General features: G+C 31.4%; 1 protein-coding gene and 1 non-coding gene across 5 annotated transcripts; one reads left to right on the forward strand and one right to left on the reverse strand.

Moving 5' to 3' along the window:
* The first annotated feature begins 8795 nt into the window (after window positions 1–8795).
* On the forward strand, window positions 8796–10093 carry LOC144566812 (protein GL2-INTERACTING REPRESSOR 1-like). Of its 4 annotated transcripts, none has more exons than XM_078316843.1 (2): window positions 8796–9067; window positions 9319–10093. In XM_078316843.1, exon 2 carries the CDS (start codon window positions 9357–9359, stop codon window positions 9696–9698), a length of 342 nt encoding a protein of 113 aa, XP_078172969.1. In that variant the 5' UTR covers window positions 8796–9067; window positions 9319–9356; the 3' UTR covers window positions 9699–10093. The 4 variants fall into 4 exon arrangements, with proteins under 4 accessions (XP_078172969.1, XP_078172967.1, XP_078172966.1 ...); XM_078316841.1 differs by having other exon boundaries at window positions 8797–9063; window positions 9316–10093; XM_078316840.1 differs by having other exon boundaries at window positions 8798–9063.
* Window positions 10094–13625: 3532 nt separating this feature from the next.
* Window positions 13626–13844, reverse strand: LOC144566948 (small nucleolar RNA U3). The gene has a single exon (XR_013515322.1). It is a non-coding gene; the product is annotated as a small nucleolar RNA U3 (small nucleolar RNA).
* Between the last annotated feature and the right edge of the window lie 2232 nt (window positions 13845–16076).

A 16076-nucleotide genomic window follows, 5' to 3' on the forward strand; every position in this document is an offset into this window, starting at 1 on the left:
TACTTTGTTTTTGTGATACCATGGGACTTGGCATGATCAAATCATCAAATATACAAAAAAGAAAAGGTATTCCTGTACTTACCAAAATTATAGAACAATAAAGTACACTATAAAACAAGGCAAAGGCTTCTATGGACATAAGGACCAATTTGTAAAATGAACATATTTTTATTTTCAAAGTTCAAATGATCGATCCAAACCATTCATCTTGTTCTCCATATTAATATGTGCTTGGAGACCAAATTTTACATTTTTTGGAATTTTTTTACTATTTATTAAAATGGGTACAAAAAAAATCAAATTCAGACTATTGAATTTTGTACCCATCTTAATAAATAGTAAAAGAATTCTAAAAAATGTAAAATTTGGTCTCCAAGCACATATTAATATGGAGAACAAGATGAACGGTTTGGATCGATCATTTGAACTTTGAAAATAAAAATATGTTCATTTTACAAATAGGTCCTTATGTCCATACAAGCATCAGCAATCACATTTAGAAAGATATTAAATGCATGGGAACATAATTAGCAAGACATGGAAGGGGTATTCTGGTAACTGGTAAGTCAATTTTCATATTTCAAGTATATAAGTTTAATCATCTTATTAGAGTAACATTACAAATGGAAAGCTAAAGTTTTGTGTAAGTTGAAGTTTTGATACATTTTTTATTAATCAACTAATTATGAAAGTCTGAGCTTGCAATAGCAAAGGGCACTAGATCCTATAGGCCTCTTTACTGCTTTTGTTTTCATAGTAATAAGAGGCGCATTAATGCGTCATTAAATGTATCCAAGTAAAAGCATGATACTGATAACTGATGCCATGACACCACAGTTGTAATCTATAACACCGCCTTCATAATTATAAATTTAAATATATGGAAAGAGAATAAGTTTTTAAACTTGTTGTTATGTCACATCATTCATGTCCTCATACGTTTAATTAATTTGTTTTTTTGTTCTATATTTCTCTCTCCGTTTAAAGTTGACGTGTTTAATTTGTGTAAGATGCATTTTTTTTGCATTAACAACTCTTTTATTATGATTTTTTTTTTCAATTTTATAGACGTTTTTAGTTGCGAGAAAGGCACTCATTTATGTCCAAAAAATGGTTAAATATAAGATTTATTTGATATAAATTATTTATTGTAAAATTTAAATATTTTTTCAATGTATATTTCTAATAATGAAATGAAATATGAAAATCTTCTAGAATTATCTTAATGCCCAGAGTTATTCGTCGTGCCATGACAAAACATGACATAAAAATTAATTTGTTTTCCGTTTTCTTAGTTCTTCCGTGTGTTAAATTTAAAATGGTAAATAACTAAAAATTCCTACCTCCTCCAAACTAAGCAAATTAGGAGGATGAATACATTACCACCACATCACCATGAAAACGAAATATTTTTTTTCTCCCATCAATATGAAGTAACACGTTTGGTTTTTAATTTGACCAAAATATCCCTGACCTTTTTTAATTTAAAATAAATATTTCACTAATGCTTCGTGTTCGGTTTCTCATTTTTTTTCTTAATGATTGAGCAAAATGAACACAAAACGTTTAAATTCATAACAATATTTAAATAAAATTAGATGACAATAAACTCCAGCTGATACATTAGTGAAGTAAAATATTGCAATTTTTTTTTATAGATGTGTGTGTGTCTTTTGAGGAAAATACTTTTTTTCCATTAAATTTGATCACATTTACGTAGAATCTGGGGTTTACATCAATCAAAATGTTTTACGCCATAAATCCAAACATAATTTCTTGTATTACCATACAACAAAAGATATCAGCAACCCTATAATTTTTTTAATGCATAAATGTGTTCCATTCAATTTATGCCGCATTTTGTAACTCCTTTTGTTTTTTTCTTAATACTGTGGGCTGTGGACACTTTTTGGTACATAACTGGTGATACGATTTCTTTTTTATTTAGGTGAGGAAAAATTTCAAATCAAACCTCTAGAAAAATATTAGACAATTTTAAAAAAAAATATTTTTTTTTTAAGGTTGACTGTAATTGCCGCTAACTGATATTCTCTTAATTTTTTAGGTGGAAGCATTTTCATATCCTTATCTTATCTATTATGTTAACAAAAAAGTTTTATCCTTACTCACATCCGATAAGTTAACTAAAAAAAACGTCACTCACATCTATCTTATTGAATATAATACAGATCATATAAACAGATAAAAAATACCATTGAATAAATATATATGAGCCATGAATAAAACGATATTATATCCATACAAGGAAATATCGGTCGATACCGATCTGTATCAGCCAATACGTATCGGTATCGGCTGTGACCGATCCGATACTGCGGATTTTACGTTTTTCGTCCAATTTCTGCTATTTTTGTCTGATATTAGTCATTATTCGGCTAAAACAGAATGAACTATGCACATCCATTGTGTACCCGAGATTAAATAGATGAGAACACATGATTAAACAGCATAGAGAACAACCACGGGGAAGTGAAAGAATGTGTTTATAGTTTTAATGCTTGTATTATATTGTATTCGTGGATTATTTGATTGTAATCATTTATCTAAACATAAATTATTGATAAATTACTTTTTTATCAATTTTTTTCTATTTTTTGTTCAAAACAAGTTTCTAGCCAAAAAGTCCGATTTTTCGAGTCGAATCTACCGGGACCGATCCCGATACCGATACCGATATTTCCTTCTATGATTATATCATTCATCATCTATATATATATCTATATATCTATATTTTTTTTTATATATAATTTTATAATTTAAAATTTTTATTATTAATGTAAAGAATCACGAGTAAGAAATAGTTTTTATCCGTATCTGTCTTATCGAATACGGTACGAACTTTTAAATAGATTTTTTTTTAATAAAACAGGAAGGTACGGACTTTCAAATAGCGGTTTTAAAAACGTCGGATTTTCAAATAATAGTCTTTCAACGATCGGAATTTTACATAATGGCCCTGAAGGTCTCGAATTTTGAATAACAGTCTTTGGATGGGCTGAATCTTTGAATAGCGTGGTTTAAGATTGTTTTGTAGTTTTTTTTTCCAACTGAAAATGTGTATGAAAGGTAATTTATAATTTTGACCTTCCTAAATTTATAATTCTGTTTGCTATTTTTCTAAAGTTTTAAAATTTTATATTCTAAAAGAAAATAATCGGCTAGTGATGCCTTTTAATTAAGAATTGTTTACTACGCTTGTATCTATACACAGGAACCTTTTTGGTACATATTAACTAGATATAAAATAAAATACATAAAATAAATGATTAAATAAAATAATTTAAAGCGGAGACATTACGAAGCAAGGAAAAGTAATCTTCTATTAAATGCCTACAACATAATTAATATGCACCTTTAAGTAAAGCATACTCTAAGCTTATAAATGTACAATATAATGAAAGATATAAAGCAATCTTCAAAGAGTATCTTAATTAACTATCAATAAGGGAGTCCATAAAAATATACACAAAGTTTAAGTACTTTAAGTCAAACATTGAATTGATTATCTTCTGTCAGCATTTAAAATTTTTAATGTGAGAAAATAGGAAGATAAGGTCTAACGGTGGTGAGATTTTATGAGAGGAATGACATTTAGAGGAGCTGCTCTTATGTGCATGAAACAAGGGACATTAATGGTATTCTTATCACCTCCTCATAACATGATGCCATAGAAATAAATGCATGAAAAATTATTGTGATGCAGAAATTAACATTGGGTAAATATAACCTATTTTTTTTATCTAGTTAAGCTTCTATCGATCTGGGAAATATTAATTACATATATTTAGATAAAAAAAATTAAATAAGCCACAAAAGTTTAGACAATATATATATATTTTTTAAGTATTGACAATACTTGCAAATAACCTAGCTACCTATAAAATTTCAGACAAGCTGAGTTTTAATTTGATAATCAGTCAAAAATTGTTTTAAATTGCATGATTTTTATTTTGAATAATCAGCAAAATTGTCAACATAAACCTGTTAGAATATTATATTATATTACAGTAATTAGATGTCAAAGCTGTACAAATTCAAATTGGGTGTGCTAATTGAGAGAATTAGTGAAGATCTTAATGGGCCGTGTGGTGTCACGTTTCATTAAAGTCTCAATTGCTTAAAGTAGTATACATATAGAGAGATATAATAAAGAAGAAGAAGCCATTCAATTAAGATAAGCAGTGGTGTCATTCAATTCCCATTTACTTTGTTAGCTACGATGCTTTGGAGATACTGTGACATTAAATTCCATTTAAGGCTATTTAATTTGTGACATTATTGTGTTAGTAGTAGTCAAATCATCCACTGCTATCAGACTTTAGTTAATGTACATACATGATACATATACTTGTATCAACAGTGCACCTTACTATACTTCTGTGATGCATGTATATATGTACACATTAATTTACACAATTATACATGTACAATAAAGTTATATATATACTAGCATCGTGCCCGTGTGTTGCGATGGAGACATATTATAACATTGAATAGAATATAAAGAGACTTTTTTGTTTGACATTCACACAAAATTAAGAACAAATATATTTAAATGAAAAAAAAAACGGAAATTCAAATAATAAATAACAATAAAAGAAACAACAACAAATGAAAACAAATATATCAAATATAACATGAAAAAATTACTTGAAGTATCATTGCAATTTAATATCTAATTTTCTCCACAAGCAAGACATGGCATTAAACAATTTAGATGAGAAATGATCTGTAAAGAAACAAAATTAAAAAGATATGATTAAATGATTCAAATAAGAATTTTCTCTACATATATATTCTTGATAGAAATTATTTTAACAATGAAAAATTCTATACATATCCTTTCTCTACATGAAAGTTCTAGATATTCTTCATTTACTCTTCAGATCGAAAATATATGATTGTTTCCATAAGAACAATATCTATTATTCATCTATTCACAAAGATACAATAGCCCTACACAAAATCTTGAAATATATGATTGTTTTCATTTTCATTGTTGAAACTATAGAAGAAGGGGAGAAATGAAATGGAGGAAATGAAGAAGTCGAAACTATAGAGGAAGGGGAGAAATGAAATGGAGGAAACGTAGAAATAAAGAAATAATTTAATTGCAGGAATGAGAGGTAGCTATAAAGAGAAATAAGGAAACGGGTCGCTAGAATTGTGACAAACCATATAGCAGACTGTGTGGCGAGTATGTTTTAACAAAATTTAGACTTCTACGCATAAAATAGATGTATTTAATCAAAAGAAGACATATTATGTGATTGGAGGGTTGATATAAATTTATCTTTCAATCTCAGTCGTTAACTGATCAGAATAACTACGTGTATAATATGGGTGTGTGTATATATATATATCCTCATATAGAGGTTGGCTACTCTAATTACATAAGCATACGAGGGCATATACTTATAAGTCAATTTTTCGTTTTCAAAATCCAAAAAGTCGATCTGAACCATTAGATGTGATCTCTATATTGAAATGTTCTTAGAGACCAAATTTTACATTTTTCTGAATTTTTTTTACTATTTGTTAAGCCACTTTGAAAATCGCTGATCTAACGGTGGCTTCTGATTTTACTGTTTTGTTAAGCCATCGTTGGATCAGCGATTTTCAAAGTGGCTTAATAAATAGTAAAAAAAATTCAGAAAAATGTAAAATTTGGTCTCCAAACACATTTCAATATAGAGATCATATCTAATGGTTCAGATCGACTTTTTGAATTTTGAAAACGAAAAAATAAGTTATAAGCATATAGAGGTTGGCTACTCTACTTACATAAGCATATGAGGGTATATACTTATAACTCATTTTTTGTTTTCAAAATTCAAAAAGTCGATCTGAACCATTAGATATGATCTCTATATTGAAATGTGTTTGGAGACCAAATTTTACATTTTTCTGAATTTTTTTTACTATTTATTAAGCCACTTTGAAAATCGCTGATCCAACGATGGCTTAACAAAACAGTAAAATCAGAAGCCACCGTTAGATCAGCGATTTTCAAAGTGGCTTAACAAATAGTAAAAAAAATTCAGAAAAATGTAAAATTTGGTCTCTAAGAACATTTCAATATAGAGATCACATCTAATGGTTCAGATCGACTTTTTGGATTTTGAAAACGAAAAATTGACTTATAAGTATATGCCCTCGTATGCTTATGTAATTAGAGTAGCCAACCTCTATATATATAGAAGAAGGTTCCAATGTCTCATTTTTTTCATACCTCATATTTTATATTTTTATTTTCAAAGTCCAAATTGTCGATCCGAACTGTTCAACAAAATTTTTATACTAAAATATGCTTGGAGATGAAATTTTATATTTTTTAGAATTTTTTTGCTATTTTTTAAGATAGGTACAAAATCACTGTTTTTTAACCGTTCAAAAAACAGTGATCTTCTACCCATCTTAAAAAATAGTAAAAAAATTTCAAAAAATATAAAATTTCATCCCTAACCATATTTTAGTATGGATATCATGTTGAACGGTTTGGATCGACAATTTAGACTTTAAATATGAAGAAAATGAAGATATAAAATATGAGGTATGATGAGGTATAATAAAAATGAGGCATTGGAACCCTCCTCACACACACACATATATATATAGAGTGTGGCTAATTTGCTACCGGAAGCACTTCGACCGAGGTGCTTCCGGGGCTATATTAGCATATGTGATGTTCAAACAACAAATTCAAACCGTTAGATGTTTAATCTATATTAAAATCTACTTGGAGACCAAATTTTACATTTTTTTGAATTTTTTTACTATTTATTAAGATGGTTTGAAAATCGCTGTTTTTATTAAAATTCTGCACCATAAAAAACAGCGACTTTCAAACCATCTTAATAAATAGTAAAAAAATTCCAAAAAATATAAAATTTGGTCTCCAAGTAGATTTTAATATAGATTAAATATCTAACGGTTTGGATTTGTTGTTTGAACATCACATATGCTAATATAGCCCCGGAAGCACCTCGGTCGAAGTGCTTCCGGTAGCAAATTAGCCTCACTCTATATATATATATATATGCTGTGGCTAATTTGCTACCGGCAGCATTTCTGCCGGCGGTGCTACCGCCTTTTTTTATTTTGTGATGTCCAAACAACAAATCCAAACCGTTAGATGTTTAATCTATATTATAATCTACTTGGAGACCAAATTTTACATTTTTTGGAATTTTTTTACTATTTATTAAGCTGGTTTGAAAACCGCTGATTTCGATGCTGCAGAAATTTACTGAAAACAACAGTTTTCAAACTAGCTTAATAAATATTAAAAAAAAAAAATCCAAAAAATGTAAAATTTGGTCTCTAAGTAGATTATAATATAGATTAAACATTTAACGGTTTGGATTTGTTTGGACATTAGAAAATAAAAAAAAGGGCGGCAGCACCTCCAGCTAAAATGCTGCCGGCAGCAAATTAGCCGGACGATATATATATATATATAAAGAAAGCTTCACAAATTAGCACTAAACATTTTTTTTCACTATACAATTAGTGAATGATACAAGTAACCAAAAAGCAACACCTCTGTTTTCATAGGTTTGACCTTTCAACATCAAAGATCATAAATACTTAAGTGGGTACGAATAGATAAAAAGTTCAAAGTACCATCTCATGATGATTGATATAATTAAATGTGTTGATTTTTCAACTTGTGTTTTTGTAAAATGAAAAGTAAAACTAATATATTTTTATGTGGATAGAAATTTGAATTGTCCTTAATTAGTTATCTTCAATCAAGATAACACACCATCATCCTCTTAAATATATATCATACTTGCATATACAGATCACCCCCTCAAGCTAATGAATAAAATAAATTTTTAATTCAATTCAACCAATTTGCAATCAACAATAGGGAGTGCTCTTCTACTACCTGAACTCGTCATATTTCATGACAAGGCCTAAATATATTTCCAAGAAAAAAATATATATTTTCCAATTCTAGATACTTCCAATTTTTCCTAACAAAGTCTTGAACGCTTTAAGCAGAAAATGATTTTTTTTGTCTCTGAGTTGAAATTGGTTCAATTATTGCTTTCAACTATTGATTGCTAACACTAATTATATGGAAAAATTAAGGTTTTAAATAACGATTATTGTGGTATCGTTTTTAAGGTCCGAAAATGCTATAGCTATTTAGAATCCTGAAAAAATGGACTTTTTTTTCTTTATAATTTAACAAAGTTTTAAGTTTAATTAAGAAGAACAATTTATTATCAAGTAAATTACACTTACACGACAGATCATGAAGGGAGGAAAATTAGGTGAGCTTCAATTTGTTTATTAAAATGAAATTAATTCTCATTTATTTATTATTTGAAATTATAAAATAAACGGTCATAAAAACGTCATTCAACTAGTAACATTAAGGCTCCATAAATGGTTATTGACTAGCCCATTTTAAAGTTGAACCCAAGGAAGAAATCTTGAATGCATTCATTTATTTAGTAAATTAAATTTTCACGGTCTCGCTGTGATAATCGAGCATTGAATAAAGACACAGAAGCATAGCATGCATGTACTTCTAAGATGCTTGCTTCACTTAGTATTTACCTTTCATCCGTATCTTTACCTTAATTGCCTCTTTATACCACTCCTCTCACCTGGCAGGCTGGCACTTCCTTTCCACCTATTAATGAAAATTAACCCTACTTTGCACCATCACACCTCTCTCTATATCTCTTATGCTCAAATCTAAGGTTTAGAGCCGGGAGGGGGGGTTAAGAAAATGTGGTAGTAGTGTTGCAATAAAGAAAAGGCATTGACATCCTCCCTTGTAAACCTCCTATAAATACTTGGCAAAGGGAGCTTCCCCTCTCTCATCCCACCCCAACACACATAGGCAGAGAGAGAGAGAGAGATTTTAGAGGGAGAAACAGAGACAGAAAGAAAGATATGCTTGTGTAGTGTTGGACCACTCAAATCCTTAACCTACAAATATCCCCTTCCCTTTCCTCTTCTCTCACCTCTTCCTCATTGGCTCCACAGTACACACCTCTTCTCTCTCTTTATTTTTTCTTGGTAAGTTTATTCTCTCCTCTTCATGCACAACGTGCAACCAATTCATATCTCTTTCTTTATTTTTCTTTTTTTCTTAAATTAATTATGTAAAACATATCTCCAATTGAAACTTCATACAAATCCACCTTCCCAAAGTCAACCTACAGCATACATGAACTCCCAAAAATAGTAGGAAATAAAATCACAAAATCACAAAATCTAGAAACAGCAATTCAATTCAACCATCTAATATCTCTCCTCTTTCAAATTAAGCAGGGAATTAGAGGAATTTGTAACGATAATAAAATCGGAAAATGAGCCGCAACAACAGGAGGAACGGGAGGTTGGAGCTGAAGCTGAACCTGTCGCCGCCAGTGAGAGGCGATTCTTCGAGGCAGGTGATGCACCGGGTGGAGCAGGAAGAGGAAGATGACGATTCATCCTCTCCGAGCTCGTGTGTCTCGTCAGAGAACGAGCAGGGCAGCCCCGAGGCCGCATCCATGGTTCTTGCAGCCTGCCCGCGTTGCTTCATGTATGTCATGCTCTCGGAGGCTGACCCCCGCTGCCCCAAGTGCAAGCGACCCGTCATCCTTGATTTCCTTCGCGACAACACGGGTAACAATGGGAATAACGGTAATAACAACAGACGGGGCTGATTTCTTGATCGGGTCATACGTACCGATGTTTGATCTTTAATCAGAAAGAAAAAAAAAAAAGATATCTTCAGTGTAACTATGATATATATGATTGCATGATATGTATGTATATCATGGATACACTGGAGAGAGAGTCAACCAACCTATGTTTCTCTTGCCCCAATAACACCCATTACCCCCTCCTCTCTCTCTCTTTCTCTTGCCTCTTTTTGATATGTAGCTTGATAGAGAGTAGGTTGCTTGCTTTAGATGTAGCTTAAATCTCTTTTTATTTTATTTTTATTTTTATTTTTATTATTATTATTTTTCTTCTTTTTCTTTTCTTAATCTGTGGTAGAGAATTAAATGGTGGAATTAATGAATGCTTTTAGTGCTCTTGTGATTGAGCTCAAGTACATGTTACTCTTTAATTACTGATTTGTTCAGTTTGCTGCAATTATTATTCTCCCTCTTTTTCTCTTAATTTGAAGAGATTGATCTTCCTTTCTGAAAAAAGGAATTTGTGCACCTTCTAACTTCTAAGCATAGGTGGGGTACAGTACTGCTCTGTCATCATATCCTTCTTTATTTCAACACAGTATATATGCATCTGAAACTAAGAAATTACATGGTCCATGCTCAATTTTCAAGTAGGAAATTAATTAAGTGCTCTTTAATTAAGTATATATAAGAAACTTTGCTTCTAGACTGTTTTTAGTTTTCAATTAAAATTTTTTGATGTTATTATATAAAGTCAAATGAGTAGACCCCACCTTTAGTCATGAATGAAGTTTTATATTACGAACACAATAAGCAACGTAGGCATGACATTTTATATGTTCAAATAAATAAACAAATGAGGATTGAAAACGAACACAATAAGCAACGTAGGCATGACAATATTTAAATTGAATTTAATGTGAATTGATTGAGTTCGGTGAGTAGATATCTGGATGGTTGATCTTGAAGTTGAAAGAATGCTTTGAATTGAATTAATATATATAGATGTTAAATTAATAAAACAACATACTCATATCATGTTAATACATGTTTAATTAATTAAGTACCATATATATATAAATTATCCACCTGAATCTCTTGAATGAATGTGTGTATGTATGTTTGTGCCTCAACTTGAATAAGGTGAAGAAGAGATAGTGATTTTAAAAGAGGAAAGACTGTTTGGAATTGAATAGAATTGAATAGAATTGAAGAGGGGCTATAACAAATTTGAATAAATGCTCACAAATTGGGACAGATAAAGATACGTCATATTACCCCCATAAATTGGCCACCTCCATACCTTTGTCTCCTCCCAATACTCTTCCCTTTACTACTACCCCCTTGAAATTGAATGCATACAGTTGTGAAAAATAAAAGCCCCGCTGGCTTTTTGTTAATTAAAAGATTCTACATCGGTGACATGCTCCCAACTATATGCCTCAACCAACTTTGCTTCATGTCAAAATTAAAAAATATATATATATATATAAGAGTGAGGCTATGCATGGTACTTTGCAATGTGTAGAGTACTATGATCTCCGTACGAAAATATAATTACAGACCAAATTTTACATTTTTTTTAATTTTTTTTTAGTATTTTTTTATATATGTAGAAAATCACAGCGCGGTCCAAAATCTTTAGATTACCAATCTAGAAAGATCGTAATAAAATTATAATAATTGATATCTCTAGATACATTTTCATTTGAATATCATGTTGAACGATTCGGATCGACTATTAAATTTTAAAAACAAAGATACAGATCCTAGTACGATAGCCTCACTCAAAATATAATACTATGCTTATCATTGTTAACTTGTATTCTAAATGCTGGATTTGAGTTCAGAACCCTTGACCTCTTGAGTTTTTATTTATTTATTTACCTCTCAATAACTCCATAGATTGAAAAGGCATACATGACTCTTGAGTTCTCTGTGACAGTTTCTCCGGCCACTTAGCCACCGTGTCAGTCCTTTTTACAATTGTAAAAATATATTTAAATATATCAAAATTTTGAGTTTTGACACACATAATTTCATTTTTTTTTTTTTTTTTTTAGTAATAGCCTGTAGACATTAATTTCAATTGTCAGGTTGTTCTAGTTATACAGGGGAAAACAAGTGATGATCAAGTTCAAATAGGGGTATAGAATGAAAATATATTCCTACAATAAACAGTCAAGTAGACAATTTATTATTTAATCTCTTTTCTGGTTAGAGAATTCTCACCTTATTCCAACTTTGGCAAAAGATAAAATAAAATTTTTGCTTAAATATTTCCATTGTCCAGGAGGATTCATTGTATTCATAAGCCCAGAGATAAAACTATTTTGATAATAGTTTTCATATGAGACTGTTTAAGATACTAATATTTGGGTTAGATCGGTGACAACTAGAATGAATAGGATGATAGTGTTGCTTCCCAAATTTAATTACTTAATTAGTATATCATTAGATCGAAAGGCCGCAACTTGCAAGCCATGACAGACAGGGACATCTGACTTCTGTCAGGCATTTCGTCAAACAGTTCGTTTGCATTGTCCAAAAAATGGTAGGATATGCACAGTTGCGAACAGGAAAAGATACTAAAAAGCAAAGCCTAAGAATGGGTTCATCCAATTAGAACTCTTATCTGATGACCACAAAAAGTAATTAATAATGTTTGTGTTAGTTAAGCAATGCATGGCCTCGATTTTGGAATAAATTTTGTGAAGCTGGTTCCAATCGAAAAGAAAAATTGGACATCTGACTTCTGTCAGGCATTTCATCAAACAGTTCGTTTGCAGTGTGAAAAAAAAATGGTAGGATATGTGAGCCTTAGAATGGATTCATCATCTTAGAATCAATGCATACCGTCGGTTTCGGAATAAATTGAAGCTGGGTTTCATCATCTCGATGAGTCATTTCGTCGAACAGACACAGGACAACACATCCGCCCCGTCATTCTCCCTCCAACTCTACACCTTCCACCATTTTGAAGTTTACATGATGACCACAAAAAGTAATTAGTAATGTTTGTGTTAGTTAAGCAATGCATGGCCTCGATTTTGGAATAAATTTTGTGAAGCTGGTTCCAATCGAAAAGAAAAATTGGACATCTGACTTCTGTCAGGCATTTCATCAAACAGTTCGTTTGCAGTGTGAAAAAAAATGGTAGGTTATGTGAGCCTTAGAATGGATTCATCATCTTAGAATCAATGCGTACCGTCGGTTTAGGAATAAATTGAAGCTGGGTTTCATCATCTCGATGAGTCATTTCGTCGAACAGACACAGGACAACACATCCGCCCCGTCATTCTCCCTCCAACTCTACACCTTCCACCATTTTGAAGTTTACATGATGACCACAAAAAGTAATTAGTAATGTTTGTGTTAGTTAAGCAATGCATGGCCTCGATTTTGGAATAAATTTTGTGAAGCTGGTTCCAATCGAAAAGAAAAATTGGACATCTGACTTCTGTCAGGCATTTCATCAAACAGTTCGTTTGCAGTGTGAAAAAAAATGGTAGGTTATGTGAGCCTTAGAATGGATTCATCATCTTAGAATCAATGCGTACCGTCGGTTTAGGAATAAATTGAAGCTGGGTTTCATCATCTCGATGAGTCATTTCGTCGAACAGACACAGGACAACACATCCGCCCCGTCATTCTCCCTCCAACTCTACACCTTCCACCATTTTGAAGTTTACATGATGACCACAAAAAGTAATTAGTAATGTTTGTGTTAGTTAAGCAATGCATGGCCTCGATTTTGGAATAAATTTTGTGAAGCTGGTTCCAATCGAAAAGAAAAATTGGACATCTGACTTCTGTCAGGCATTTCATCAAACAGTTCGTTTGCAGTGTGAAAAAAAATGGTAGGTTATGTGACCCGTCATTCTCCCTCCAACTACCTTCCACCATCTTGAAGTTTACATTTCTTCCCAAGGAAAAAAAATAAAAGGGAGTCTGTCAGACAACCACTGGACCATCCCAGCAGACCGAGGCCATCTGAGAACGATCCTCTACAACCAACACATCCCTCGGTCAAAGAGAACAGGGCCGTTAATCACGCTCTGATCCAGTGATCGTTACTCATCAACCAGACATCGGTGCCTGTCTCCTATGCTCTCAAGGAAACAGTAGTACGATCCTATAGAACAGATCCTGTTCAAGTAAGGTCGTGCTAAGATGGTGCTATCGCACATATATATTAGCTTCATCTTGACTTTCAAGTTTGATTTTGGGACTAACTAGTTTAAAACCTAGTAATAAACCGGAGAGACGCCTTTGGAATTTAAGCATCTTGGGCCGGATGAAAGTGCTTTCAGATCTTGTTTGATTGGAAGGGTTTCTCAGCCCGACCCAATGGAGAGATCTAATCAATAGAGCCCACTTTTTTCTTATAAAGTAATAAAATGGCCTACATGTAAACTTGTAATTGTTTAAGACTGTTTGTAAAGCCCACATTAACTGAGTTTAGAGTATCAAATATAATTGAGGGGATCTGGTTAAAATGATGCTTATTTTCATACACTCTTCCATTCCTGCAGCAAAAAAAAGGAGTGAGGCTATGGTGCTTCGCAATGTTGTATCGAAACACAGTAGACATTGAATTTGTGTCGAGATAAAAGTTAGATGAAAATCAAAGCACATTTAATAATTGTTGTATCGAAACACACGTAAATATTTGTATATTACGAAGCACTATAGACTCACTAAAAAAATAAAGCAATGTAACAAACAAAGTGGTTTCGAGAATATCACATGAGACGAAATTTAGGGACATCAGAGCAAATATTGCCCAACATATCAGCTTGACAGTTTCAAGAACAATCACTCTGATGTAATTAATCTTATGGTAAAATCCGATCCACCCAATTCCAATCGGACGGCTCCTAAACTCCTTTCCATTTTGCAATCATGGAAATGGACTCCTAAAATAGATTTGTTTTCTTTGCAGTTGTCGAGGCTTATTTTTTTTGGTTTGACAAAATCACGAGGGAGAAGAGAATAAATTATGCATTACATATAGACTTGAAAGCGTGTATAAATTAAATGGCGGATAAGGACAAGGTGCATGCTATTAGGGTGAAATCTCCAACGAGAGAAAACACTACTTTCTATGTCGGACAACACATTAATCAAATGATTATGAACTAAAATGATAAAATAACAAAGGCTCTTAAAACTTAATTAAAAGCGCGCCTTGTGAAAAATTAAATATATTAAAGCACTTCATTGGCTAATTATGTTACAATCTAAGATAGGTATTAGGTACCAAACACAAGGATGCACATAGTATTATAACTGTATATGGAATGCTCTAATTGTTCCCTCAAAAAAGAAAAAAAAAATGCTCTAATTGGAGCATGTGAGATTGAACTAAGAGCATCTACATTCCTGAAACTCTTGGAGTTTCTAAGTAACTGTTAACTAATTTTTAGAAATTTTGTTTCTGAAAGTTTCTAAATTCCCACATTCCTGAAATTAAAATTAGAGTTTCTTAATTGTCACATCAGCAAATAAATTACAGGAGAAAAGAATTTAAGCGAATTATTTGGCCATGTCAGAGTTTATAAACGATTTCTTATTAAGAAACTTTGGAGCACAGTTGCTAAATAAGAAACCCATCTGCATTCCTGAAACTGGTTTAAAAACTGCCACATCAGATTAGAAACTCCAAGAGTTTCAAGAATGTAGATGCTCTAAAAGAGTGGTGACCTTTCGGCTGAAAATATTTCATTACCTAATTAAAAGAAGTTATCTGTTTGTTTTATTGTTTCGGTTTATAGCAATGCATGTACCTTTGGCACTGGCCTCACAACTGAGATTTCTATTTTTGCTTAATTAAATTAGATAGCTCCACTTATCTAAAACCCAATAATATGAAAAAAAATATATATATTGTCATATAAATAATCTTCTAACATACGTTAATAATAAATTATGAAAATTACTCTAGTATACTTAGCTATTGTTAGATGGTTTATATTTATTTGATTGGATGGCTCTTCTATGTTATAAAAGTTTTCTCAAAAAAAAAAAAAAAATTGATATGGACATAAAAGTTTTTCTTTTCTTTTACAATCACATATATTAACGCATATTTTCTTCCTAAAATTTAGAACTATTCTTATAAGAAAAGAAAATATTTCCTATTTATCCTTAATTGACCGGACGGTCAGAATGAATTGCTAAATTATCTCTCATAAATTATGGGGTATTGAAATATTATTAATAAATTATATATGTGAAAAGTTTCATCCCACGCATTTTCTTAACAATACACATCTGACATTATTGATTTGTGAATAAGATCATATAGAACTTAATGATGATGTAACTATGCTAAATAATGTTTTATTGATTAAAACTATTGCATTTTTGTTTACTAAGTTCGTCTTTATTTTTTGC

The sequence above is a fragment of the Carex rostrata genome, chromosome 15, assembly GCF_964058835.1.
Source record: "Carex rostrata chromosome 15, lpCarRost1.2, whole genome shotgun sequence".
Taxonomy (NCBI): Eukaryota; Viridiplantae; Streptophyta; class Magnoliopsida; order Poales; family Cyperaceae; genus Carex; species Carex rostrata.